This window comes from Meleagris gallopavo, chromosome 5, assembly GCF_905368555.1.
Source record: "Meleagris gallopavo chromosome 5, MGAL_WU_HG_1.1, whole genome shotgun sequence".
In the NCBI taxonomy this organism is placed as follows: domain Eukaryota; kingdom Metazoa; phylum Chordata; class Aves; order Galliformes; family Phasianidae; genus Meleagris; species Meleagris gallopavo.
This window is the reverse complement of record NC_139408.1, coordinates 54,848,653-54,874,697: the sequence shown is the minus strand read 5'-3', so window position 1 is coordinate 54,874,697 and position 26,045 is coordinate 54,848,653. Positions and strand designations below refer to the sequence as shown.

General features: G+C 46.2%; 1 protein-coding gene and 1 long non-coding RNA gene across 5 annotated transcripts; both read left to right on the top strand.

Moving 5' to 3' along the window:
- The first annotated feature begins 833 nt into the window (after positions 1-833).
- Positions 834-10,124, top strand: DACT1 (dishevelled binding antagonist of beta catenin 1). 4 transcript variants are annotated; one of them, XM_085225838.1, is made up of 4 exons: positions 834-1,242; positions 3,268-3,400; positions 4,979-5,041; positions 7,402-10,124. In XM_085225838.1, the coding sequence occupies exons 1-4, from the start codon at positions 916-918 to the stop codon at positions 9,249-9,251; spliced, it is 2,373 nt and encodes a 790-aa protein (XP_085081964.1). In that variant the 5' UTR covers positions 834-915; the 3' UTR covers positions 9,252-10,124. The 4 variants fall into 4 exon arrangements, with proteins under 4 accessions (XP_085081964.1, XP_085081966.1, XP_085081963.1 ...); XM_085225840.1 differs by having other exon boundaries at positions 835-1,242; positions 7,516-10,124; XM_085225837.1 differs by having other exon boundaries at positions 835-1,242; positions 4,979-5,134.
- A 5,862-nt stretch (positions 10,125-15,986) lies between these two features.
- LOC146544368 (uncharacterized) lies at positions 15,987-17,014 on the top strand. Its single transcript, XR_014883796.1, has 2 exons — positions 15,987-16,199; positions 16,696-17,014. It is a non-coding gene; the product is annotated as an uncharacterized LOC146544368 (long non-coding RNA).
- The last annotated feature ends 9,031 nt before the right edge of the window (positions 17,015-26,045 follow it).

Here is a 26,045-nt window from a genome sequence, read left to right as displayed (position 1 = left end):
TGTGCTATTTGCAGTGGAACATTTTCCTTTTTTTTATCTTCACTATCTGCATTTTTCTCCCTCCCTCTTTCCACCGCCTGCCCATTGCAAACCTAACTGCACATCCCAGCCTGCAATTAGTTTATGTGCCCTATGAAGTTCGCTTCATTATGGCTTTTTGAGCTGTGCAGCAAACACCTCTCCGTGCTTTGATCCCTGTGCCCATGCTGCAGCCAGCAGCCTGACATGATACCATTCTGCCCTTTGTTTTCCAGCTTCAGTATTTCTCCTCATCCCGTTACTCATTCAGGTGAGATATCGGCATCATGGAATTGTTTGAGTTGGAAAGGACCCTTAAAGGACGTCTGGTTCCACTCCCTTGCATTGAACAGGAACACCCGCAGCTACATCAAGTATTCAGAGCCCATCCAACCTGACCTTGAGTGTCTGCAGGTATTGGGGCACCACCACCTCTCTGGGTAACCTGTGCCTCACCACCCTTCTTATGAAAAACTTATTCCTTATATCCAATCTAAATCTCCTCTTTTGGTTTGAAACCATTTCCCCTTGTCCCATCGCAACAGCCCCCACTGAAGATTTCTGTTTCAAACCCATCGGGCTGCTGCTGGGGCGTGATCCAGAGCTAAGATTTTGGGGAACACAGCGAGGACCTTTCGGAGGAGCAGATGGGCTCCATCTACTTCCAGAGCTCACAGCGGGCAAGACGGACCCCGGCGGGGGCTCGGGCGGGGAGGCGGAGCGCTGCGGCCGCAGGAGGTGGAGGAGGACGAGGAAGCGGGCGTGGAGCCCGGGGAGCCCGAGGAGGGCGGAGCGGCAGTGGGCGGGCGCGGGGCGGTGGCAGCCGGGGAGGGAGCCGGGCGCCCCGCGGCCCATTCGCGAGCCGTAGCGGCGGCGGAGCGGAGCGGCGGAGCCGCGATGAAGCCGAGCCCGGCAGCGGCCGCCGCCGCGGCGGGGCCGGGGTTGGGGCAGGCGGCGGGGGGACCCGATGCTCGCTGGAGGGAGAAGGGCGAAGCGGAGGCGGAGAGGCAGCGAACCCGCGAGCGGCTGGAGGCTACGCTGGCCGGGCTGGGCGAGCTGGAGTACCTGAGGCAGCGGCAGGAGCTGCTGGTGAAGAGCCTCCTGCTGCGGAGAGCCCCGGGAGCGCAGGGCGGCCGCGGGGAGCAGCAGGGCGAGGGGCCGCCGCCGCGCAGTCTGGAGGAGAAGTTCCTGGAGGAGAACATCCTCCTGCTGCGGCGGCAGCTGGTGAGCCGGGCACGGGGGGCTGGGGCGGGGAACGTCGCCGTGTCCCGCGGCACCGAGCCGGTCCGGGGGATGCTGCGGTGCTCCCCGGGGAGCGCGTGCCGGGCTCCGTTATCCCGCCGCCTGCCCGTCCCAGCCGTGCCCGCTGCCCGCAGCATCCTTCGGAGACGCGCACGGCGACAAACGGGCGGAGGACGCCGGCACGGCACGGTGCGGGACGGGAGAGCCGGCGTTCGAGCGGAGCACGGCGGCGGCCCCGGCTCTGGCGGAGGTTCCTTCCTCGTTTCGGTTTGGTTCCCTGAGCCGGGCTGGAGGCTGCCTGACCCGACTTCCATTCAAGGCAAGAGATGCGCTCCCGTTGCCTTGAATGGAAGTTAGAAGCGAGCTCCTGGGTTGGAACCCCGAGAGGAGGTAACGAGCGCTCTGGCACGGCCAGGATCGGGCGCCTTAAAAGAAGAGATGCTTTTGTTGGGAAGGCGCTTTGTCGCTGGTGTGGGAAGAGATGGAAGGCGGCAAGAAACGGCAGATCATTTTTCAATGAAAATAGCGTACAGCTGTGCCTGGCCTTTTGTGCACGGCTCAGCATTTGCTTTCACCGAGGGAGAAGCAGGACTGCGTGATTTATTTGCTTGTTTCCCCCCTCCCTCCTTTTTTTTTTTATTATTATTTTTTTTTTTTGGCTTCGTTTGGCTTTGGCACATTCACTGTGCCATTTCAAGAATGGTTTCCCTCTACAAAATGCCAGTGAAACGATCTTGCTGCTTGCACAGTAAGGGATACCAAAGAGCTGTATTGAAGTACCAGGGATTCACTGCCCCCACCTCCCCCCTCCAAAAAAAAGGGATCCTTGATAGTGATCCATTCATGCACTTGACATTGCAGACTGGGACCAGCCACACTGCTGACTGGGGATGCTGGTGGCAGTAGGTGGCGCAGAGTCACCACCCAAACCCCTCTGCTCTGAAAGGTGGGCAAAGGTTGGCTCGCCCCTTTGGTTCTCCAAGGATGGTGTTCAATGCCAGCACAGCTTCAAATGGCCTTGTTAATACTGGCAGCGTTCGCTTTCCCTTTGCTTGAGGATTGGCCCAGCCCCGGGGAAAGGTTGTCCTTGATTTAATGGGTTTGGAGCATCAAAACTCTTTGCTCTGAGCGTATCAGAGCACCGCTGGGCTCAGATCAAATGATGCACTTAGGAAAAAAAGAGAAACCTCCCTCCTGCTTTCCCCAAAGTCAGAGCAATTAAAGAGTATGAAGCAGAACAGGTGATGGATAAGCAACACTGTAATACACACAGGGAAACTGATTGCATTGACCGTGGGTTAATGACTGCTTTGCAAAATCATCTCTTACTTATTTTATGCCATCAAATTACCTTCATAAATAGCCCTAAAGTTCATCTCCCAGCAATTTTGTACAATTATAATGGGAGTAGAGGAAGAATGACCCTTCCTGTTGCACTGCTAAACTAATAAAAGGGCTGCAGTCCCAGCTCTGGGAATCCTGCTGCCTATATGGTGGAACATGGCCTTACACTGCTGCAGAATGAGGCGGTTCCCTCATGACAGACACTTGTTGGCAGAGCTGTTCCATCCCATTGTGTGAACAGATGTGCGCTCTGACTAGATCACTGTGCTGGTGAACGTCCCCTGTTACATTGGCAAGGCTGTATTTTCACTGAAGGAACCCATTTAGTATGCGCAGGTCTGGTTGTACCATATCATAGAGAACAGCTTTGTTGTTACAGCTGTGTTCTTGCAACAGAGTGCTTTGCCAGCACAGTGTATTGTGGGGCATGCTCCTTATGTAGAACTGGCTGGAAGAGGCTGGAGTGGAGTGCCTGCGTAATTCTTCAGTTAAGTATTTATCCAGAGGGCCTATCTAGAATGTCAGGACTTTCTCCTGTTTTTATTATTATTTTTTAAAGAAAGAGGGATTCACATGGCCTTGAATGCAGAAGGCTGATTGTCCTCGGAACCCCTTCATGCCTGCCCCACTGAAGTAGCTGATGTTTGCCGTCTTGTTTTCCAGAACTGCTTGAGGAGGAGGGATGCTGGCCTATTAAATCAGTTGCAAGAGCTAGATAAGCAAATTAGTGACCTCCGCCTGGATGTGGAAAAAACGACAGATGAACACCTTGAGACAGACAGTCGTCCAAGTTCAGGTGAGGCCAATGGTCAGCGTGATGGAGCCTCCCATGGTACCTGGAATTAAGCTGCCTGCAGTTCTTAGTGTTGCCACCACGAATGTCGATAGCACGTTCACGCTCTGATAATTAGTGCCAACTGGGGAAGTTCACCTGCTGCTGGAAGGGCTGCTGTTTTTCGGCAGAGAAATGTTTCAGGCTTAATTAGATTTTCAGTGTTTGGGTCAATTTTTTTCTCAAGGCCACCCACAAAACTTCCAATCCTCCTGCATATTAGGAAGGAGATTGCAGGAAAAATGGCAAAAGGAAGCACCAACGGCAGAGGAAAGATGTCAGAGTTGATCTTGTAACCAGATGGAGTGCTGAATCTAATAATTTAATCCCTGTTGTATTGAATTTCATTCTGTTCTTACTGTGTTTGAGCCAGTAAATGGTATTTAACTTTGAAGAACATAGAGGATCTAGGCTTGTTCTGACAGCATTGAGGAGGTAGGAGGACCTACCAACCAATCACTTGCACTGTTAAAACCATTGCTTAGTTCTAATTTGAATTTGACTCGTTCCCATACTGATTTTTCAAATGCTTTTTCCCTGTAGACTAAGGTCTTTCTACTGCCAAGCCTTTTCTCCTCTTGGAGGTGCTATATATTTTAATTCCCAGGCTTTTTTGATGAGCTAAACAGGTCAGTTCATTAAGTCATTTGTTTCAAGGCATTTTTCCAAGCTCTTAAATAGTTTTATGGCTCCATTCCAGTTTTTTAGCTTTGTTTTAAGCTTGCTAGATTTGAGGACTAGGCACACTGTTCTAATGTCTTTCTTACCACTGCCATGTAGGCTGGTGAAGTCATTTCCCACCTGCTATTCATTAGTCTCTTTGTACATCCAACAATCTCGTTAGCCTTTTTTTGGCCATACCATTAAGCTTGATTGAGCTACTTTTCCGTGCTGACTAAGTCCTTTCCAGGAGTATAATTTTCCAGAATGCATCCTCATTCTGTAGACATGCCCAGAATTCCTTTTTCCTAAATGTACAATTTAAATCTTGTTTGTAGTGTGTTGCATTTTTCTTAAGTAGACCCCGTTTACCTAGAAGTTTTTCTGCCTGCACTCCTTTCTTGTCATCTTAAATACTACATGTTTGTCCAGAACTTTTATGAAAATAATGGATAGCATTGGGCCCAACTCTTGGCAGAGATCTATAGTCAAGTGATAGCTGGGGAGTTTGCGTTGGAAGGTAGAATGCACTGTTACATGAGTGGGCTGGCCAACACAGCCTTGAGCTTTCTTGCTAAAATCTGTAGTCCCCTGTTAAAGTTAAAACCTCAACCCCTATAAGAGCTTAAAAAAAAATAGTTTAAGATTTCATATGCCGAGCAAAGTTGTGTTCTTTTAAGTGCTTTACTGTTAAACGGAATTCTTTGTAGCAGTAAGGATATTACTAAATTGTGCGCTGTTTTTTTGGACGACTGAATGAAATCCCCATACTAATTGCAAGAGTAAGCCAACATAAACATGAGCTGCACTGCTTTTTTAGGGGCACGAATGGTAACTTTATGTAGACATAACTAATATAAATGCAAACTCTTATTTTTGTAGGGTTTTATGAGCTGAGTGATGGAGCTTCTGGATCGCTCTCCAATTCGTCTAACTCTGTCTTCAGTGAGTGTTTATCCAGTTGCCATTCTAGCACTTGCTTTTGCAGCCCTTTGGAGGCAACACTGAATATCTCAGATGGACGCCCTAAATCTGCAGGTATAGTAAAAGCAGGTCGAATACATCATGCTCCAGGAGGTGGCTTTGGCTTTGGAAATATTGCCTCAGGAGTATCTGGGTTGGATTAACCCTTCTTCTTTCCATTTGACGTGCTGTGCTCTGAAAAGATTCCAGTGCCTATCATGTACATGTATTGCAAAGAAGGACCATTTCTTCTCCACTGCTCCATCTTTGCTTGTGAATCTGCCCCTCTAAGCACATGAAAATAACATGTGAAAATATGGCAGCTGCTCTACCCAGCAGAGGGCAGTGGTACATATGCACAAAAACACATTAGTTGGCTAATTTCTCGTGATTTCTTTAAGAAAAGCATTTTTACTAAATAGCAATAATTACAGGTACTCTGAAGCCACGCAATATAGATGTACCATTGTCATTATTGAAAGTGGCTGAGAAGGGAGCTAGCTGCAGGTTGCAAGTCATTCTGTTTGCAGCAGTCTTTTGTTCAGTTCTGATGGTCCTCAACACCCAGGTGACCATACTGAGCTTTGTTCTCCATTTATACATTAGAGACGAAGACATCATGAACAGAGTAAAAGTACTTTATCTCTTTGGCAGAGAGCTGTCGAATTTCCTTTGACATTAGGCTGAAGTTGAAATTTTTAACATGTATGACAGTAAAATAGGAAGGCCACCTCTGTCTATTGTCCAGGAAGGACACTTCAGTAGGACTTCTGTGATTGAGCATTACTGGTTGACATCGCAGCCACACTCATTCAGAAGCCTTTGTCCAGTCTGGGTTGTGGAGGATGCTCCTAACCATAGTATTTCCAATTTCCATTCTGCTCCTTAAGGTTAACTTATAGTGAAATTTTGTGAATCGAGGATAAAATACTTCAAGCTCTTCTGACTCAGAAACGGGAAAATTCAGCCTGGGATACATTGATTCTGAGATGCTGAGAACTCCTCTAAGTTATCCTTTGAGCAGCTTGAGGTAATTTAATGTTCCCTGTTGAAAGGTATATCAGCCAAACATAAAAACATGCACAGGGCTTTCCAGCAGATTACTTTGCTGTTTTGTTTTTTTTCTTTTTTTTTTTCTGTATGCAACACAAAAATCTAAAGCTCTTGTTAATCATGCTGTCTCACTTATAGGAATGAAATTTCTCAGTCTGGCGTGTTTCAAAGAAGTCTTTTTGGCAACATTTCCTGACTCTGACATAGAATTTAGGAAATGTGGGAAAACTGGGAGGTGATCTGGAGGAAGTTCCTGTTCTTGACTTCCCTATTCTTTTTCTCCTGCCCACACAGGAGCATCATCGCTATCAGCTAATTTCATCAAAGTATGTGAGACCTCTTTTGAAATAAGCCTAAGATAAGTAGCAAGCACTGAGCTTTCAAATTTGAGCACTCTGGCTGAAGTTTCTAGCCCAAGGGTAGAAAACAGGACTGACAGTGGTCTGCCAGGATCATTTAGGTTGTCTCTCTAACCAAGAAGACCAAGCGAACTAGACCTTAATAAAATCATGATCGTAGGTGCTTGGATTGAAGCCTTGCTGCTAAGGTTGCTTATATCCAACATAAGTGCCTTAGTTATTAAATCTGACTCATGCATCTTGAAAGGCACTGGATTTCTCTTAAAGAACTCTCTTTGCAGAGCCAAGGCCTGGGTATACTGGCTGTATTGACCTGCACTCCTTGTACTTATGTGGAAATATTAGTCTGTTTCCCATTCTTTAATTCTTTATTGATCAAAGTGAATTGACATTATTATAATTATAAAACAGGTAGGATGCTCATATTCATAATCTGAATTTTCTTTTATATTCCAAGATATACTTGAAAAAATATGGAAGTGAAGCTTGTCATAAGCTAGAAGCAATTTATTGGTCTCTTGTCCATGTTTTCATGTTTCCCTTTGCATTTACAAGTAAAATATAAAACTCATGCATGCTGAGGCCCACAGTGAGTTACACAAATGACTGTGTAGCACAGAAACATGGTTTCTGAGTGGCTTGGATGTAGAACAAGAAGCTCTCAGCAGCCTGGACCCAAGAGGGCTCTGGGTTTTATTTTTTCAGTGAAGAAGTCATGTTGGCACAAACCTTCCATAGATGCAGTTAGGAAGAAACCCTCAGACCCTTTTATAGCTGTTGAACAGCATCCCTGAGTGTGAGGTTTCTCTTGTTTGAACAGCAGTACTGTAGTGAAAGCGTTTGTGTAGATGAGTCCGGTGCTCCTGACAGCATGTGAAAAGCAGCAGAACTGTCACTGGCAAGCTCTAAACTCTTCTAAATGCCTTTCAGATCTCATAGGCTGGATGGATTATAATAAAGAAAGCCAACATGAGGACCAGACCGCGGGCTCTGTCTGTCGCTCTTTGTCCACACCGCACTCAAATTCCCTCGATGTCGTTGCAGATGTCCACCCAAAGTACCAGTGTGATCTGGTGTCTAAAAACGGGAGTGACGTCTACCGGTACCCCAGCCCACTCCACGCGGTAGCTGTGCAGAGTCCCATGTTCCTTCTCCCTGTGACTGAGAACCCCCAGCGAGAAGAGGAGAGGCTTGGCTGTGACATTACCGATGTTTGCGCCGGATCTGAAACAGACTCAGGAAAAGCAACCGATGCCTTTCTCCCGCCGGGCTCCTGGCCTGCCTCGTGCCCATCTGCCAGCAAGAGGATAGATGGCTACATCTTAAGCCTGGTTCAGAGAAAGACTCACTCTGTAAGGACTAACAAACCAAGGACAAGTCTCAACGCCGATCCCACCAAAGGGATCTTGCGACATGGCAGCATGTGTGTCAGGCAGGCTGCCGCACCGGTTTCACACAGCAACGTCGTGAACCTGAAGAGCGCGAAGCAAGTGAGCTTGCCATCCAGCGGGGCAACTGCTTCAGAGAACACGGCTCCCTCCCCGCTCAAGCAGAGGCCAAGGGAAGCAGGTGGCGAGCAGGTGGAGAGCAGAAAGGTGCTTTTGCCAGCGGCTTTTCCACCCAGCGAACTCCAGAACAAGCAGCAGCCACGGGGTGCCAAGGCGGTGCCTGCAGAGCTCAGCCGACACGCGGTGGCTGCCACGGGGGATGTCCCCAAGGAAGGCAGCCAGCACTTCGCTGCATCTCCCAAAGAGAGCCCAGGGAAGCCGGTGGTGCTGCAGCCAGAGACCAGGGTCAGCCAGCCTCCCAAAAAGGTCCTGCTGAAGGGCAGCTCTCAGGCGGCTCACTCATCATCGCCTCCTGTGGAGGAGAGGCCCGCACTGGACTTCAAAAGCGAGGGCTCTTCCTCTCAGAGCCTCGATGACGGATTGCTGGTGAACGCCCAGTACATCCCAGCCCAGCAGCAAAGCGTTAAGCTCCACAAAGGCACCAGGAACGTCAAGATTTTGAAAAGCTCTGCGCTGAAGCACAGACCACACCTCGCCAATGGGCTCGAGAACAGTGCTCAGGCCTTGCGGGAGAAAGGCAAGCCAACCGGCAAGAAGTGCCGCTTTCCCGATGAGTTGGATACAAATAAGAAACTGAAAAAGCCCTCCTCAAGGGGGAAGCGCGGCGGCGGTCTGCAGCTAGAGTCAGGCCTTCAGGGGCGGCCAACCAGTCTGCATAAATCTGTGGTCAGGTCTCACGGACATGGCCGGGAGGTGGTGGTGGCCAAACCAAAACACAAGCGGGCCGACTACCGGCGGTGGAAGTCTTCAGCGGAGATCTCCTATGAGGAGGCCCTGCGGAGGGCAAGGAGGAACCGACGAGATGGCGTAGGAGTCTACGCTCAAGTTCCTCTGCCATATGTCAGCCCTTACGCCTATGTGGCCAGTGACTCAGAGTACTCGGCAGAGTGCGAGTCTCTGTTCCACTCCACCGTGGTGGACACGAGTGAGGATGAGCAGAGCAACTACACAACGAACTGCTTCGGAGATAGCGAGTCCAGTCTGAGCGAGGTGGAGTTCGTCGGGGAGAGCACCACCACCAGCGACTCTGATGAGAGCGGGGGTCTCATCTGGTCCCAGTTTGTCCAGACGCTCCCCATCCAGACCGTCACCGCTCCAGAGCTGCATGAAAATGCGGCAAAGGCCTTTGTCAAAATCAAAGCCTCCCATAACCTCAAGAAGAAAATCCTGCGCTTTCGGTCAGGCTCCCTGAAGCTCATGACGACCGTCTAGTGAAGTGACTTGGTGGAATGTATCTGTTTCTGCTTTTGGAAGCAAGGTGCTTTTGTGTACATATTACCACAGATTTTTTTTTTTTTTTATACAAATATTTAAAACTTAAGGTAAATTATGTCACTTGTCTTCTGAACTTGGGTGGATACTAGTGCCTTTCAAATGGAAATAAAAGACCATTACACTTGTTTAAAAAACCGTAACACTGCCATTTCAGTGGTGAACAGCCTCCAGTGCATAGTATCAGAAGGCTTGGAAAAAAAGGCTCATGTTTTTGGGAATGGATCATCCTTGCCTAGATTTTTCCAATTCTGGGTCTTATACAGGGTATCAACAGCTTAAGGTCATAAATTTTTAGGGGAAGAGGGGGAGGGAGTGTGGGTGGTCTTAATGTTTTTGCTTGTCCCTTTCTGCTGCTCCTGGTGCCACATCTTGAACTTGTTCCTACTGACAGTCCAGCCTGTTCTGTTTATTTTTCTCATTGATTTTCTTCTTGAAGCTGGCCCTGTCCTCCCCCAACCTTCTCCCATGAGGAAAGGGCTCCTGTTAAATCCATCTCCAAGGTTAAGTTGCCTTCTCAGGAGCGCACTCTGCTCTGATTTCCTGGGAGTCCCAGTGTGGACTGTAGTGTTGTTCGGAATAAACTGTTGGAGCAGCTGACCAAGGCTTAGTAACTTCAGTATATTGTGTAAAACTGCTTTTGAAAAGAAAAAACAAACCATATGCATGTCACGTGCATGATTATCAGTAGTTTTAATATTCCTGTTGATGTCCAATTTACTGTACATCATCAATGGCTGTTTTTATATATATATCATTGTGTAAATTAATATAACACATCATATGCTGTAATAAACAGTCTGTTTTAATATATTTTTTAAGTTTGTTACATTGGGACAGACTCAATCTATGGTTTTGTATTGGCGTTGTCACCACCTCAGTGTCTCTTTAATGTGGCCTGTTAACATTCCCTGGAATTCAGTCGTGCAGGAAATGGAGCAAGTTTAAAATGTTGCTGCGTGTGTGATCTGTGCTTTGAGAGAACTGCATAGCCATGGCTCTTCTTGTTCTTCCAGTGACTTGCATTTTTTAAGGGCAGGATGGGACTGAGGACACTTCTGAAACCTACTGTAGGGAGCCCAGTTTATCAGGGTGTTGGACTGGATGATCCCAGAGGATCCTTCCAACTTCTGCAATTCTGCAGTTCTTCAGGGTGTTGCTTATGAGCAGCTTGCATTGTGGAGCAGATGGAAATGTAATATTAATCCTCCTCGCTTCAGGGTGCTTGAAGACCTTGGTTGGTACAACCAAAGGGCAGATGGTAGGGTGCTGTAACCAGATGGATCTGTGTAATGCAGCAGGTGTGCCTCTGAAGTGATCGGTGAATGGATTGCCCAAAGTTGTGTGTTCAGGGTGCTCTGCCCAGCCAAGGAGAGCGTGAGCTTGGTGTACCTGGTAGGAATTTGTGGGGTGTGTGTGCAGCCCGTTTGATCCCTAGCAAGATCAGCAGAGAGATGCATTCTTCCGTGGTTCCTCTGTGTCCTTCCTGCTGTCACCCGCTGTAAGGCAGAACAGTACTTTCTCAGGTTTCCTTGTGTAGCAAATGTGGGAAGGAGAGATTCACCAAGAATTACATGTCTCTGTGAACAGCTTCTTAGACAGTGGTAACAGTTTTTCTAAGTGGTAGATTTCATCTTCTTAACTTGCAGGCTGCAGTGAATCCCTGCTGTTAGATGTCTCTCATATTACATACTTTCTGTTACTTTCTGTAAGGGGCCATGCAGTATGGTCACAAGTTTTTGAGTGCAGGAACCTCAAAAGTCCTTTCATTTCCATCTCCCATGATATAGGAGAAGCTGTAACTCAGCTGGTCTTAACCCTCCTGTAGCTTTACATGTGGAAGGGCAGCCAGCATACATACAGAAAACATAAAATGTTTTATATAAATATATACATTTTATATTTTAATATAGAATAGTTATTCCAGAAATTGCGGGACAATGGCTGCCGCTACAGAGAGGGGAGAGGAGAAATGTTTGTTACTCAACACAGTTCTGCTGAAGCTGAGAGCAGCTCAATACAACCTGTTAATAACTGATGGGTGTTATATCAAACAAAGGGAATGTCAAGAAGCTTATCAAACCTAGTGGTTTCTTTCCTAGAATATCTCTTAATCATGCCACATAATCTCTCTTCAAGCAAGAAAACCACGTGCAAATCCCTATAAATCTCCTCAAAGGTGCAGCAGAGAGCAGAGAGGAGCTGCAGACATGCATTCTGTGTCTCTGACTGTAAAGGAGATGCTGGTGGAAAGACAACCTGACCAGTGGCTTTGGAAAGGCAAGTTTTAATTCATTGATGTAAGTGCTGTAATACATTGTCTCTTACCAGCTGAAGGAGGCTGGTTTCCAAAAGCAAGCTACTGAATAGTTTCTGTTTTGATAATTGAGTAAAAGAATAAGAAAATAAACACCTAAATATCACTAAGGTTGTATCAGCTGCAACCAGTGCCTTCTGTAGCACTCTCATGGAATAGCTTAATACCAGAGGGGAAAATGTGCTGATGGTATCTCTTTCAGTTGCATCTGACTCCTTTCAGTTTGCAGAAGGAATTTTCCTTTTCCTACATGATTTAGGTAAGCATCCCAAATCATTTAAACAGCCCTTGACTTTTTTTCTATCCCTCACTTTCCTCTTTTTTTTTTTTTTTTTTAATAAAAGATCTTACAGTGCTGGAAAAGTACTGGATATAGCAGCACATTCTCTTCTCTGGTTCCAATTTAGGAAACACACCTCTGTTAGTAAGTTTTTGCAATACTAGGTTGAAAAACATCTGCAAATCTTGGAGACCAGTTAAATATCTGGCACTTCTTTAAGCTACCTGGCTTTCCAGCTCTGCAGCCTTGAGCCCTTACCAATGCATTTTTTATAATATTCATGTTTTAATTATGCCCGGTGCTTATGGCAGTCTTTGGAAGTCAGAAGCTGTGAAGTTTGTCTTCAGTGCCCTGGGGCCTGTTTCAAGGGGAGGAATAGTTGTGAGAATGGTTGGGTTTATACTCCTATGCTTCATAAGCACAGCAAACTCTTAGCAAGAGCAGACCCCTTTGTCTGGGTACCTTGTGATTTAGGTTATGTAGTGTTGCTGTACATCTCCCAGCCGTTCCCTGATGAGGTGCTTCAGACAGAGTCTATCCAACCCATACAAGCTGTCTAGTTTTTGTCCTGGCATGGGGTTCATCCCGGATAAGGACTGACAACAGATTCCCCACAACAGAGTCCTGCACCTTCCCTAGCCCCAATCTGTTTGTTGGCTCTGAGGAAGGTCAGAGCTCTTCAGGTGGCAGCCAGCAAAGCCATCCCTGAGGAACCTAAATCCTTTTTTGCCACAGAGAGCAAGAAGGTTTTTATTAGCTGTGATGGCCGCTCACCATGCTGAGCTTGGCTCTCCTGCAGCATGTGATAAAGGCATTTTTAATAGCTGCATCAAGCATCTCGCCTGTGTCTTTGGAGGGACCAACAATCACGCATACAACTGAGCTAGCATGAGAAAATGAACCATTCTCAACTCTTTGCAATGTAATGCTCACATTGACGGTTCCTGTGCACAGTTCCAAGAGGATACAGAGACTGCAAACCAATAGAAACAATTTGTAAAGCCCAAATCTATCTTTCAAATCTGCTTTTCCCTTGATTTGCTCTAAACCTCCAAAGGGATTGTGTCGAGGCGCCTTGCACAGAATGGTGTTTTATTTCTCTGGCAAAATAGAATAGATAGATCGCTGCAGTAAGAAACAATTGCTCTGGGACTTAAAAATCCCACAATGCTGGAATAAGGGGAGACATATGGAAACAAGTGGGAGATCAGTTAAAAGGGATAATAGAAAGTGCTTTTTTTCTTCTTTTGCTCAGCAAGGAATTTGCTGCCACAGGCAATAGCGGCACAGATGTAATGTCAGCGAGTTCAAAGGAGGTAGACAAGGTATTACAGTAAGGAGGGAAGGATATGTGCTCTACCATCCCCAGTTAATGACCATGAAAGCTGGGAGGGCTGTGGGGTGAATGGACTTCAGAGAGTGGCCAGGCTTGCCTGCTCTCTCTGAAGATTGTTGCAACGAAATATGGGTGCTGCACCAGGGTCACAAAATCTTCACGCAGTGATAAAGGCTTGGGGAAGAGTGGCTGAAGAGCTGCCAGAAAGGGACTTGGGGGTGCTGGTTGACAGCCAGATTAACATGAGCCAGCCCATGTGGTCATGTCATCATGACCTGCAACTGCAGTATGGGTCAGCAGAACTGTGGAAGGGACTGTCCTGTTGTACATGGCACTGGCACCTCAAATACTGTATTCAGTTCTCAAGAGTATAAAAGAAGGGTATTGAGTTGCTCAAATGTGTGCAGAGAAGAGCAATGGAGATGGTGAAGGGGCTAGAAAAAGGGTGTTAAGGAGCAACTGAGGAGACTGGAGCTACTCAGTCTGGAGAAGAGGAGGCTGAGGGGAGATCTCGTAACTGTCTCAAAGTAAGCTGAAGCAAGGATGAATGGTGATAGGATGTGAGGAAATGGCCTCAAGTTGTACAGGGGGATGTTTAGATTGGTATGAGGAAGAATTTCCTTGTGTAGATGATGGTCAGTTATTGGAATGGGCTGCCCAGGGAAGTGATCGAGTCACAATCCCTATAGGTATTTAAGATGGATGTGGCATTAAGAGATTCGGTTTAGTGATGGGACTTGGTAGGTCAGAGTGACGGTTGAACTCGATGATCTTGAAGGTAGTTTCCAACCAAGATATTTCTATCATTCTATTATATTGAACATCCTCCTCTTGTAATGCAAACACAGCTATGGACATAGTTGATATACAAGCCTACAGTAGGTTTCATTGTTGGGCAGCAATTTTACATCCTTTTATAGTTGCTCCTAAACTGTAGAAAAAGTTGACGACTTCCAACTCTAACAAACTGTCCTAGTGGCAGAGTACTGGGCATTTACTGCACCTTGCATTGGGACTCTGCCCTCCTTGGAGAATTTTGTTCTTTCTATGGTTGCTTCTACACAGATGCTTCACTCCAGGAGCACAACAAATATGTTTCTATCCGGATAGGGACGTGGCACCTGAATCAGTGTTGGCTCCCTTGAACAGCCTCTGGTTCAAAAATGTGGGCAAATTTGGCCCAAATGATATTGGAAACCATGCTAATTCTAGTCTAAAGTAAACACCTAAACTGTATATACTGTACCTGTGGGAACCTCAGTTTGGATATGCTCTTTTTGTGTGGAATGACTTATTAATGTAAACAGAGCCTCTTTCTCAATTAATGGCCTTTGTTTCCATGCTGTATTCCTTTAAGATCAATAAAGTATATTAACATTAGTAACTTGGTTTCAATGAGCCAAGCCCTGAAAATCTGGCTTTTATTCTTTTTAAAGAAGTTGTAGTCCTGAGAACTAAGATTTTCATGATAAACCCAAAGGAAAATGTATATGATTTGGACTCTGTCCTCATGACGTAATGGCTTTGCAAGCAAATTAAGTGTTTTCTCCCCCAAAAAGGTTCTTCTGGGGCCAAGGGAAGGGAGGTGGAAAGACTGCAACCCACTGAAATATATGTTCCCCATGTCTCCTTGCACTCCGTGAGCCTTGTGTCTTTAGATGTGGGCTTTTCTGGAGGGCAAGCTTGAGCTACTGGGAGAATGATATAATCAATCTTCATCTCTGAAGTGCTCATGCAGTAAGCGTTTAAGCATGTGATTAAGCTCATTCTTACTCAGTGAAGCATTTCAGCACATGCTCTGTGTATACTTCATGGTTAGGGGTGAATTTAGCGCATGCTCAGGAGTGCTGGTGGATCAAGGTCTCTAAACTCGAATTTGCAAATGTTCCAATGAAATGTGTCTGTGCCAGATGTCCTGGTGACTTCTCTTGGCTTATGTTGGAGGGACTCCCTGCTGGCTTTCTGCTCTCCCTTCAGAGCCAGACTTGCTTCAAACTGTTCACCTGAACTGGGTAGGAGCAGTATCCTGAGTCTGGAAGTGCTTTTACAGGAACAGATACACTTGTAATTTGTTTATTTGAGGTGATTGAGGTAAAACACGGAGAAATATGTAAGAGTGAATGTGCTTGTGCTCTATATTGATAGCAGGATTTTCTGAAAGTCCCAGAAGTGGGATTCGGGAAAAGGCAACCCTTTCTACATGTGTTCACTTCTCTCAGATGTCTAGCTGAAGCTGGAAGATTGATGCTGATAGGAAGGGCCAGGCACATACACACAAAAAGGCTTCTGAGATCACAGAATTATTAAGGAAAGGACTACTAAGATTATTCAGTCCAACCATCAACCCACCGGTATCATGCCCACTAAGCTATGTCCATCAGTACTACATCTCCATAGTTCTTGAACACCTCCAGGAACACTGACCCCACCACTTCCCTGGGCAGCTTGTTCCAGTATCTCACCAATCTTTCAGAGATTTTTTTCTAATCTCTAGTCAACATCCATTTTTGTGCTTAGCTAATCATAGTTGAGTGTCAGTTTTGGGCTCTGGAACTAGCAAAAGAGTAGGGTCTCAGGGTAACCCAGTCTGAAGAAGAGAGCCATAAAGCACAGAGACGTGGATTCTGCTGGGCTTCAAGGAAAGCTATTCTTTGATTGAGCAAACAGTAAAAGTAAAGGAAGGGTTAAAAGTTTGTCTTCTCCTCCCAGACACATTATTTACAGTTGGTTGGTTTCCTTTTGGAAGGGACCACTGTAAAATGAGACATTCTCAGTGTTTCAGTGGGTTAGACCTGTATCACATTACAGTTTTCTTTCCTTGACTCTTGACTGACACCATTTCCTGAGGTTCTCCTCTCTCAGGAAGGCAAATTCAGGAACAAGTAGGAGTTTGCTGAAAATCCAGAGCCTTGGAAGGAAGAAATGCAGTGATGTCCTTTTCTTTCTAGAAATAAGGTGAGTCCTCTGTGCTGTGTCATGCTCTATGTCTCCTAGTGCAGGGCAAGGTCTGGGAAAGGAGTGGGAGAGGAAATGCATCAGATTTGATAAGAGAGCACTCTGTAAATCCAGTTGGATCACCTTGCAGAGGCTATGGCACCAAGCACAGCAGCAGCACCTGACTGCATCACGCGAGCAGCTGTCTCACCCGGTGGCCAATGAGGTCAAGGGCAGTGCTGGCTGTTGACCTGGGTATCCAAATCACTGCTATTGCTTAAGCCACCATCTTGCCTCCAGGCTACTGCAGACACCATGTTCACTCTGGTGTTTCCTCTGCTGTTTTTCTTTTATTCTTAATTATATAAACTGTGGCTTGTCATTAAAGTGCAAACACTGTGTGAAATTTCTGTCTTTTCCCTCTTGTCAGACATGGTAGTGTTTTCCTAGACGTTCAGTTGTTTGGAAGAAAAGGAAGCTATCCCCTTTTCGTTTGCAACATGTCTGTTTTTTCCAGGTATCTTCTGAGATTCAACTATGGAACAACACATACAGTCAACATGTTACTGTCTTATGGCACTGTGTAGAACACTCCAAAGCAACCCTGTATCTGCATAATTCACCGATACCCCGAGATATTTTTTCTGGTATCAGGACTGGGAGGTTTGGATCTAACTCATCCCACCCAAGGCCGATCACCCATCAGTGCTTCAACTGAAGATGCTCCTGCAGAGAGATTTGGTGGCCATGGGTGGATCTGGATGAGAGGAATACAAGTGCTGTTCAAAGGTTACCTCACCATGGCTGATAAATGATGGTGGTTGGTGCTTCTGCCATGGATGGCTCCTGTCTTGTCCTTGTCTCTTCTTCCTAATTACCAGTTCTTTTCTAGGTTCCATGTGAGCTCTGTGATTTTCTCCTTGCCACTGCAGAGGCCTTGGGTGGTGCCCAAGGAGAGCAGGTGCTGGGGAAAGGGAAGCTCATGGGCAGAGAGAGCCTGGAACGAGAGGATCGGAAGGGGATTTGCTGGGGACAGTGGAGCCACACTGTTCCCCCTCTCCTGCATCCAGATTTTGGACTCTCACTCATGGTATTTGAGGCTAAATCCCTGTTACATGGTTGCAAACAGAGAAGAGCTGGGCCTCAAGGATGACCGGAAGGCTCCAGGGGAATTTCATTGTGGCTTCCCAAAGAGGGGGCTACAGAAAAGTTGGGGAGACTCTGTCACGGGTTGTCAGGACAACCTTTGTCAGGAGTAATGACAAGAGAAGAGGTAATGGCTTTAAACTAAACGAGGGTAGGTTGGATAAGAGGAAGAAATTTGTCACGATGACAATGGTGAGGTGCTGGCACAGGCTGCCCAGAGAAGCTGTGGGATGCCCCATCCCTGGAGGTGCCCAAGGCCAGCCTGAGTGAGGCTTTGGGCAGTCTGATGCAGTGGGAAGTGCCCCTGCCCACAGCAGGGGTTGGAACCAGAGAATCTTTAGGGTTCTTTTCCAACCCAAACCGTTCTGAGATTCTCTGACTGATTTGTCACTGCCCAGCCCTGCTGCTCTGCTGAGGCCCTTTTTGTCTGAGACCAAGTGCTGCAGGAGCCTCAAGAGGAAGCACACTCAGAAATGTTTATTATTGTTGTCAAATGATAAGTTTCCTTTCTACCCTGGAGATATTGATCTCTGCTGTGGTCCCCACAACTTCCTTTTTCCTGTATTGAGTTCTGACACACCTCTTGAAAGACGGTCTTAGCCATGGAAGAGGCTTTCACTGCTGACATTTTATTTCAGGCATGCATTTCCCTCATGGTCCAGTTACAAAGACCTACTATGCTCCTGGGTGGGTTGCTTAGACATATGGCACTGTGATGCTCTGAGCCTTCCTCTCTTCCCTTCTCTCTCCTAGCAAAGCTGAATTGTTCAGCTTTCCTCCTTGGTCCTTTCTTGTCTGAAGCTGGCCTCTTCAGGCAACCAGTGACAGGACGAGAGGGAATGGCCTTAAGCTGCACCAGGGGATGTTCAGATTGAATATTAGGAAACATTTATTCTCAGAAAAAGTGGTGAGGTATTGGCACAGCTGCCCAGGGAGGTGGTGGGGTCAGCGTTCCTGGAGGTATTGAAGAACCATGGAGATGTGGCACTGAAGGACATGGCTTGGTGAGCGTGGTGGGGTGGGTTGATGGTTGGACTAGATAACTGGGAATCATGAAGGTCTTTTCCAGACTGAATGATTGGGAATCTTGAAAGTCTTTTCCAACCTTAATGATTCTGTGATTCTGTGAAGTCATGCAGCTGTGGAGGTGTTCCTTACGACTTCATAGCACTTTTGTCTTTGGTCTAAATGAACTCTGTGGATCCCTTGCAAATGTATGAACTAGAAAACGAATTTAATGTTTGGAAAATGATGAGCAGAGAGCTGAGCTTTTCTTTTATTCTGGTTTGTTCTTTCTGTTCTTTTTTCATTTCTTAACAAAAGCATCATAATATGGGCAGGAAAGACAACAGGAAAGACAATTTAATAGATGAAAATAAATCACCATCCCTACAGGATATCACAGAATCAATGCTTTAGCACAGGGGAAGAAAACAAAAGGCTCTTTGTCCTGCCAAAGAACACATTGATATCAAAATAAAACCCCAAAGATTTGACTGGTATGCAGTTACTGGGGGTAGCAAAATGTGAAATGTGATGCTGGGCAGAATGTAGCTGGTCCTTGTGCTAAAAAATGATGCCTCCACGTGCTGACTTCACTATTGTTCTTGTTGACTGATTCTGCAAGACCATTTCCTTGGTGGTCAGGGCTGCATTCAGAAACCACTCATGGTGTACTGATGAAAAGGCCAATTTTGTGAGTAAACATCCTAATAAGCAGGTCTTGACAGATGGTTTGTTGCTCGAGCCCCACACAAACCTACAGCTTGTGTCAGTGTCTCCACCAGATGTTTCCCTGGAGAACCTCCCAGCAGCATGCTCAGGAGCTCTCATCTTTCACAGCACGCCTGGCTGCATCCCGAGGAGAAGCCCCGGTGCTTGCTCAACACATTGCAGGGATGTCTTTGGGAGCAACAGATTCCGGAAACGTGTTTCTCATAGCATTGATAAAATCATGCTCCTGATGGAGCCTGTTGGTGACTAAGCAGGGTAAGCAAGGGAGACTGTGCATAGCAGCTGCTGCTATCACTTGGTTCAGGAGCAGGGAGAAACATCCAGTGCCACGTGAAGCAGAACAAGAAACCTTTTGTATACTTTAGGTAACCCTCAGTCCTTTTTGTTTTGGTATTATCTTGTTTCAGTCTTTGAAACATCTGTCCTCCTTTCCCTATGTTTTCTAGCAAATTATAGAAAAAATGATTTAGCCAATGATTCTTATGAACGAGTCTCTTCCCTATTTCCTCTGTTTGTGAGTCTTATGAGCTGGTCTGAGCCCTGGGACCCTGCAGTCACTCAGATCAGAAATGTACCCCTCCACAGAGTGAACATTTCCACTAGGAGTTAGTAGAGAAATGTCACTGTGTTCTGCTGTCTTGGGGAGCTCTGTGTTGTAGTTTCTATCACCTGTCCTTCAGATTAGGAGACTTAATGTGACTGATTTGCAGTGTTTTTGGTGGGCTGTGCAGGGACTCGCAGCTCCCTAACTCCCCAACAGAAAAAGGAACAGAACTGAGGTTCAGAAGCTATTGGCTACTGCTGCCCTGCTGAGGTTGGCTGTTGGAAATGAGCTTAAAGTGATGGTTCTGGGTGAAATTAGGTTGAATTCCTTCCAAAACAGTAGAAATTTTGCAGAAGAAATTATGTGCCAGCTTGCACTCTCTCGCAGAAGAGATGCTCTTTGGAGCACCAGGCCTCTCATCTGTCCATCTCTTGTGTTTGCCCCTGAGATGGTCTAATACCATAGACATCCCAAACCGAGAGCTGTGGGAGCACTGAGGTCCCCTCCTGCAAAACAGCTTGTCTGGCAGCAGGCTGCCCTACGGCCCTGTAAACCTGAATGGTGAAGGAACCAGATGGGTGGCCAGGCAGGAAACTCAGCAGGTTTCTGACATCTGGAGCCCTGTGTGAGTTTCATGGGAACCTGGGCAAAATTGACTCACCTTGTTGAGATTTTGCTGAATTGGTGAATTCCTCCAAAATGCAGTTTTGCCTGAAACCTTCCAAGCAGGTGCAGTATCTTCAGCTATCTCTTGGAGATGATGACAATGCATTCCCCTGCGTTTTGCTGCATGGGTCTTCTGGGAGACAAGGAAGCACTGCTGAGCCCTCTGCCAGCCTGCATGCTCTTGAAGTGGTGTTGAAGGAGGAGGGTATGGGAAATTGGCAGAGATGGGTGAAGGGTGCTGGCAGGTTATTCTGGCCCTTGGAAAATCATTGTCTTCTCCCCATTACTCTACACCTCATCCACCGACTCTGTCTTGTCCCGTAGACTATAAATTCTCCATATTAAATTAACTCCCCAAGTTCTCTATTTGTTTTCACAGCCTCTAGCTGAGTTTCCTACGTGCTACCCTAATATAAACAGTAATAAAGACAGCTCTGTCCTGCTGCAAACCACTTCTAAGGATGTTCCTTCTAATTCTCTTCCTTGTTTAGCGTTGTATCATTAAAAGGCATGAGGTGGTTAATTGGAGGCTTACAGCTTTTGTGACTGATGCAAACCAGTGTGTGAGTAATTGCTGGCTGCAAACGCTCAGGTGAACGCTTTAAAAGAAAATGCTTTAAAAGACGCAGATGGCCCTGAGCAGAAGGCTCCCTGCAAAAGGTCAGAGGAAAAGGTTAGCGATAGGGCTGCCCCGAAGCTGGGAAAAAGAACCTAATACCTGGCCAACTGGTGAAGAGCCTGGCTAGACTGCAGCTTTGTTCCCCAAAGGGGGCTGCTGCTGCGGCAGAGCTCCTACATCAAAGCTCTCCTAAAAAAAACACAGCAGAGATCCGTATCACCCAGCCTGTGGCACTGGCGGGAAATGGATTGGTTGACAAGTCAGAGGCCCTTGTTGGGCAGATGGCTGGGTAGGAGTCACTGGCTGCTTGCAAAATCTCTGAACCAGCCTTTAATCTGTGCGTGATACTGTATGTTTTAGCGAGCATCGAGATGTTTATCTCGGCTGCATTAGTCACCAGGAGAGTCTGCTCCCAGCATTTTCTCTTCTGTACCTTCGCTGCAGGCTTCTTCCCCCAGTTTTTGGGACAGCTGTGGGCTAAACAGTGCGGGATTCATTGAGCTTTCTGTAATTTTGGTGGGGGACTATTCAGGAACAAGTTGATTCGGTAATACTCTGCAGAACAAATGTAGTGCCATGGCTTTGTTTGTTGTGGTGGACTTTCAGAGCCTTGCCCAGGAGCCAGTGGTCTGAAAACTCTTATCGTGCTCCTAAACAAATAGTTCTGTCTTAAAGACCATAAGAATAACAACTACAAAGCTGTGATTCTCTCAACCTGATGTTAAGTGCTTTGCAGTGCCAAAGGTAAACAGGATCAATCAGTCATCCTCCTGGGGATGGTCTGATGGCAGCCCATGAATCAAGCTTGGCTTTGAGGTCACTTTATCTGCCCTGAGCTGTACAAGCCGACCAAATTGGGGTCTTGCTCTGCATGTGCAGGCTGAAGAGTGCAAGGCATGGTCTGGCAGGGTGCATTAATTAGGTGGAGCCAATGTAAATATATCTGTTTTGGTGGGCTCTGCAAGAGGATGACACCTGAGTGTGTGAGCTCTGGCCATCTCTGCTCTCCTACAAAGCTGATATAGAGTCATTGAATCATTAAGGTTGGAAAAGACCACTAAAATCATCTAGTCACCACCATGCCCACTAAGCCATGTCAATATTGCTGTACTGCATCTGCTGGATTGGCCAAACAACAGCTTGATGCTGCTTTTACTGATGTGCTTTTGTACTTGTGGAGTGTTTTTGTCTCCTTTTGGCTATGACAAAAAAGAGCTTAGCTTAGCAGGGAAACAAAACTCCCAGCAACGCCTGTAGAATGCAGACGGTTTAATAGTCTGAAGTTTTGCTAATCCAGACAGTAACATGAGCTCAGGGTGTTCAACTGAGGTCCCACTATAACTTTGCACACCATCCACTGAGATTTAGAGCCTACCAGGTCATGGGCTGTGCACGCAATTTAAAAGCTCCTTTCCCCAAGGGGTTCACGACACAGAGACAGCATATTATCCTTCCAATTGGTTTATTGCAGCAAACTAGGGCACAGAAGTCAGATTATCCGGGGCCACGCTAAGACCATTCATATGCCGTTGAACTTGGAAGAGGCATTTTTTTGTGACATCTGTATTCAATCAATTAGTCGTAAATTCAGAGTGCCAGATCCATTTTCTGGGGCCATTAAAGTACACAGCACTTGTGTGAGGCTGCAGCTGTAGTGCAAACATGGGTATTCAGAGAATGAGTAGTGCTACCTCTCACTATGACTGTAGAGAACAAGAACCTGGTGGCCCTGGTCTTCTGAATACAGCTTCTCTTCCCACTTGAGCCAACTGCAAATTGGACTGTCACCTCCAGCTGTGCCATATGCACTTGGCTATATGTGTAATGCTTGGATAGACCTTAGCAGGGAGGAGATTCATTGCTAGGCGTTACAGAAGTCTTTGCAAAGCCTCTCTCTGTGAAACAGGCTCCTTCCCCAGCCTACCTCTGAATTTGGCTTTTAGCTCTCCAACGGCCCGCTGTGGCTGTGGTTCTGAAAGTATGAGAATGTTGAGAGGAGCCCAGTTCATCCAAATGTGTACAACCACAGCTCATGCTTTTACAGCATATATTCAGTGAAGCAATGCCTTTATCTGCAATACTTAGTCTTTATCTACCATCTTTTCAGTGTAAAGCTTTTTTTGAAACGCAGATTAAGTAATAACAGCGTAGGATAATTGAGTGCATTTTTTCACAGTGACTTAATGATACTTATCTATAGCTACTGAAAAGCAAGGATAACATACTGTGTGAGCGCTGCATTATCTTGCTTCTGAAACAGACCAAGTTTGGCATTAGGGCTTAACTAATTGAAATACGGCTCCTTGTACTAAAGCCTGTTTGTTTATAATAAGCCCTAATATGTCTTTCTAATGGATGTTGCAGTGTCAGAAGCACTGACTGCTGACTCTGCAACCTGTGAGGTTAGTAGCGTACTGAGTGTGGAGGTCATACCATGTCACAGCTACACTGGATGCCTCTCTTGTTAGGTGAGGACAAAACCCATCTTGTTGCTGGAAGAGCTGACCTTGGGCATCACTGTTTGTAATGTGTGTTAGTTTTTTGATGGCAGGGGAGTTACAGTTCTGAGCCTGCTCTGCATCCTGGCTTTTGTGGGTAATTAGTTGCAGCACTGCTGTGAGCAGAACTTACAAACCCACTGGGCAATTTTTTTTTTTTGTGGGACGTGGCTTAGTGGATATAGTGATGATGGGTTGACTATTGGACTAGATGATCTTAGTGGTCTTTTTCAACTTTAATGGTTCTATGATTCCATGACTCTATTTGCCTAGGAGTCCTGGTGGAACAAAGTGATGGACTAATGTGGAAGTGAAGCTGGACTCCCTTTGAATCCTACCAAGCAAGGTAGGATGAAAACATAAATTACAGCTCCCCCTCAAACACGTGAACCTCTTCCACAGCAGGACAGCCTGCACATCTTCTTGAAAGAATAGAGGATTGGTGGTAAAACAGTTATTTTTGAAGTGAATTACTGTCCAGTGTGGCATTTTAGTCTCTCTTGCATTTGTTCAGGCTGAACACGATGGTGTGTCTCTGGATAATTTTCCACCTGTCTGTTTTGCATATCAGATGGAAGTGTTTAGCTGGTGAGCTGGAATGGTGCCAGATTTTACAGGAGCCTTTTCTCTTGAGTTCTGCTGTTTTTGTAACTACTTAGATGGAATTATCCAAGCATGCTCCAGGCTGGCATGGGGTAAACGCTGAGCAACACAACGGGAATCAGCTCTTCTTATGTCAACACAATTCCACAGTTAATGTCAAGGAACAAGGAGCACACTTAACTGTAATTCACAGTTTCTCAAAGGGCCAGAAGGGTATTTGATGTTGTACAGACCTGCAGAATGACCCTGACCCATCAGCACAGCCATTCCAGAAACTGACAAAAAAGTCGTTTGCACCATTTTGTTGCTGGATTGAGGTGCAGTGTGCATAAACATGCATGAAAGCTATATTGCTGAGCATGACTGAAAGCTTCTTCCTCTCTTAAGCATCCTCTAATAGGATGGATGTAGGATAATTCAGCCAGGTAATGCAGAGCTTTGAAGTTAATGATTCTATTAGGTATTTAGCATATTCACATTGGATACCTTGGATAACTGGAATACTGAATTTAGGATTTCTAATTGACTCAGCTGTTACTTCCTTGTGCTGCTTGATTGGGGCTGATCATGAGGGAAGAGGTAGCAGTGCCAGCTGCTGTTTTCCCTAGTGGAAAAGGAACCCGACCATCCCTATTCTCACGTGTGGTTGGTATCTCCACAGTGCAGGAATTTGTTAGCTTAAAGCTTCTCTATAAATGGGTGACAACTCTTCCCTGATAAGCTGTGGCAGCCCTGCCTGTGAGACCTCAGACACCAAATAAACAGTGCTAGCATCAGATAATTCTGTTTAGAATGCCAAAGCCTCAGAAGTATCCTATCTTTTGAAATGCAGTGTTGCTTTTTTTTTTTTTCATGAGTTGTTTACATCTTCCTGCAGTGACTTCATGTCATCTGTTAGCTCTTCAGTGTCTATGAAAGATTAAACTATTGATCCTAGAAAATACGTGCGGGATTTTGTTTTTTTTTTTTCTTAAGCATTTGGGGAATGATTTATCTGTAATTCTTCCCCTGCTCCTAAAAATTGTGTCTGGGGTGCTGATGGGCAAAGCAAAACTTGTAACCACTATAGATGTAGCACTGGCAGTGTGCTCCAAAGGAACTGTTGAGGTCGATGGGATGGTGTTGGGAAAAGACACAGACATTCTGGAGCTCACCGTGCAAAGCTGTGTGTCCACTGGCCTCAAAGTACTCCAGAGAATTCTACTTTCTCCCTTTAAAACATAGAGTGCAAATTGCTGTTGCAAAGATCACAGCCTTTGAGGGAAGACCTGTTATTTGGACTGGAAGCTTCCAATACTTCGGAAGCTGTGAGTAAACAACACCAAAGCTGGCTGTGTGAAATCACTGAATATGTCAGGTGCAGAAGGGAAAGCACCAAAAACTGTTTATCTAAGTTTCTTGCATGCCCCCTCTTATCGCAGCATGGCAGCACCTCCCGGATGGTAAGACGTTTATCTTCTTGCCAACACCCTCACAGGGTTCCTATCCCTATTTTAGTTAGGAGACCCCTGTGCAGGCGCTGAGTGATATGCCCAATGGCACTTGGGGTTTCTGTGGCAGATCAAGGAATGAAGCTCAGCTTTCCCATGCCCCAGGCTAATTCCTTAGCCCTGTGGGATCCTCCTAGAAATGAGCAGAATAGCTTAGCAAAACACAGCAGCATGTGGAATTAATGCTCCAATGCAGTATGAGGGAGCCCATCCTCGAGTCTTAGGTTGGCACTTAAGTCCTGGCCTTTAGAAACAAGTTGCTGCTCTTGTGGTGGGGAGCTGAAGTTGGCCCGGGATGAGCAGAATTCAGGTACCTGAGGCAAAACTTATTAGTTTGGGTATAGTACTCTGACGGGCGGGCTGTGCTGCTTCAGAGACCAGCTCTACACAACACCGTGTGTGCAGACCAACTGGGATTTCAGGCTCTTTCATCACCCTGGATCAAAGGAGGATCTCCTTATGCCAGCAGGCCACTGGATTTCAACAAATCACAGAATCATAGGAGGTGGAAGCGACTTCAAGGAATCATCTTGTCCAGCCCTCTTAGTGTGTTCTCCTGTGCAATCT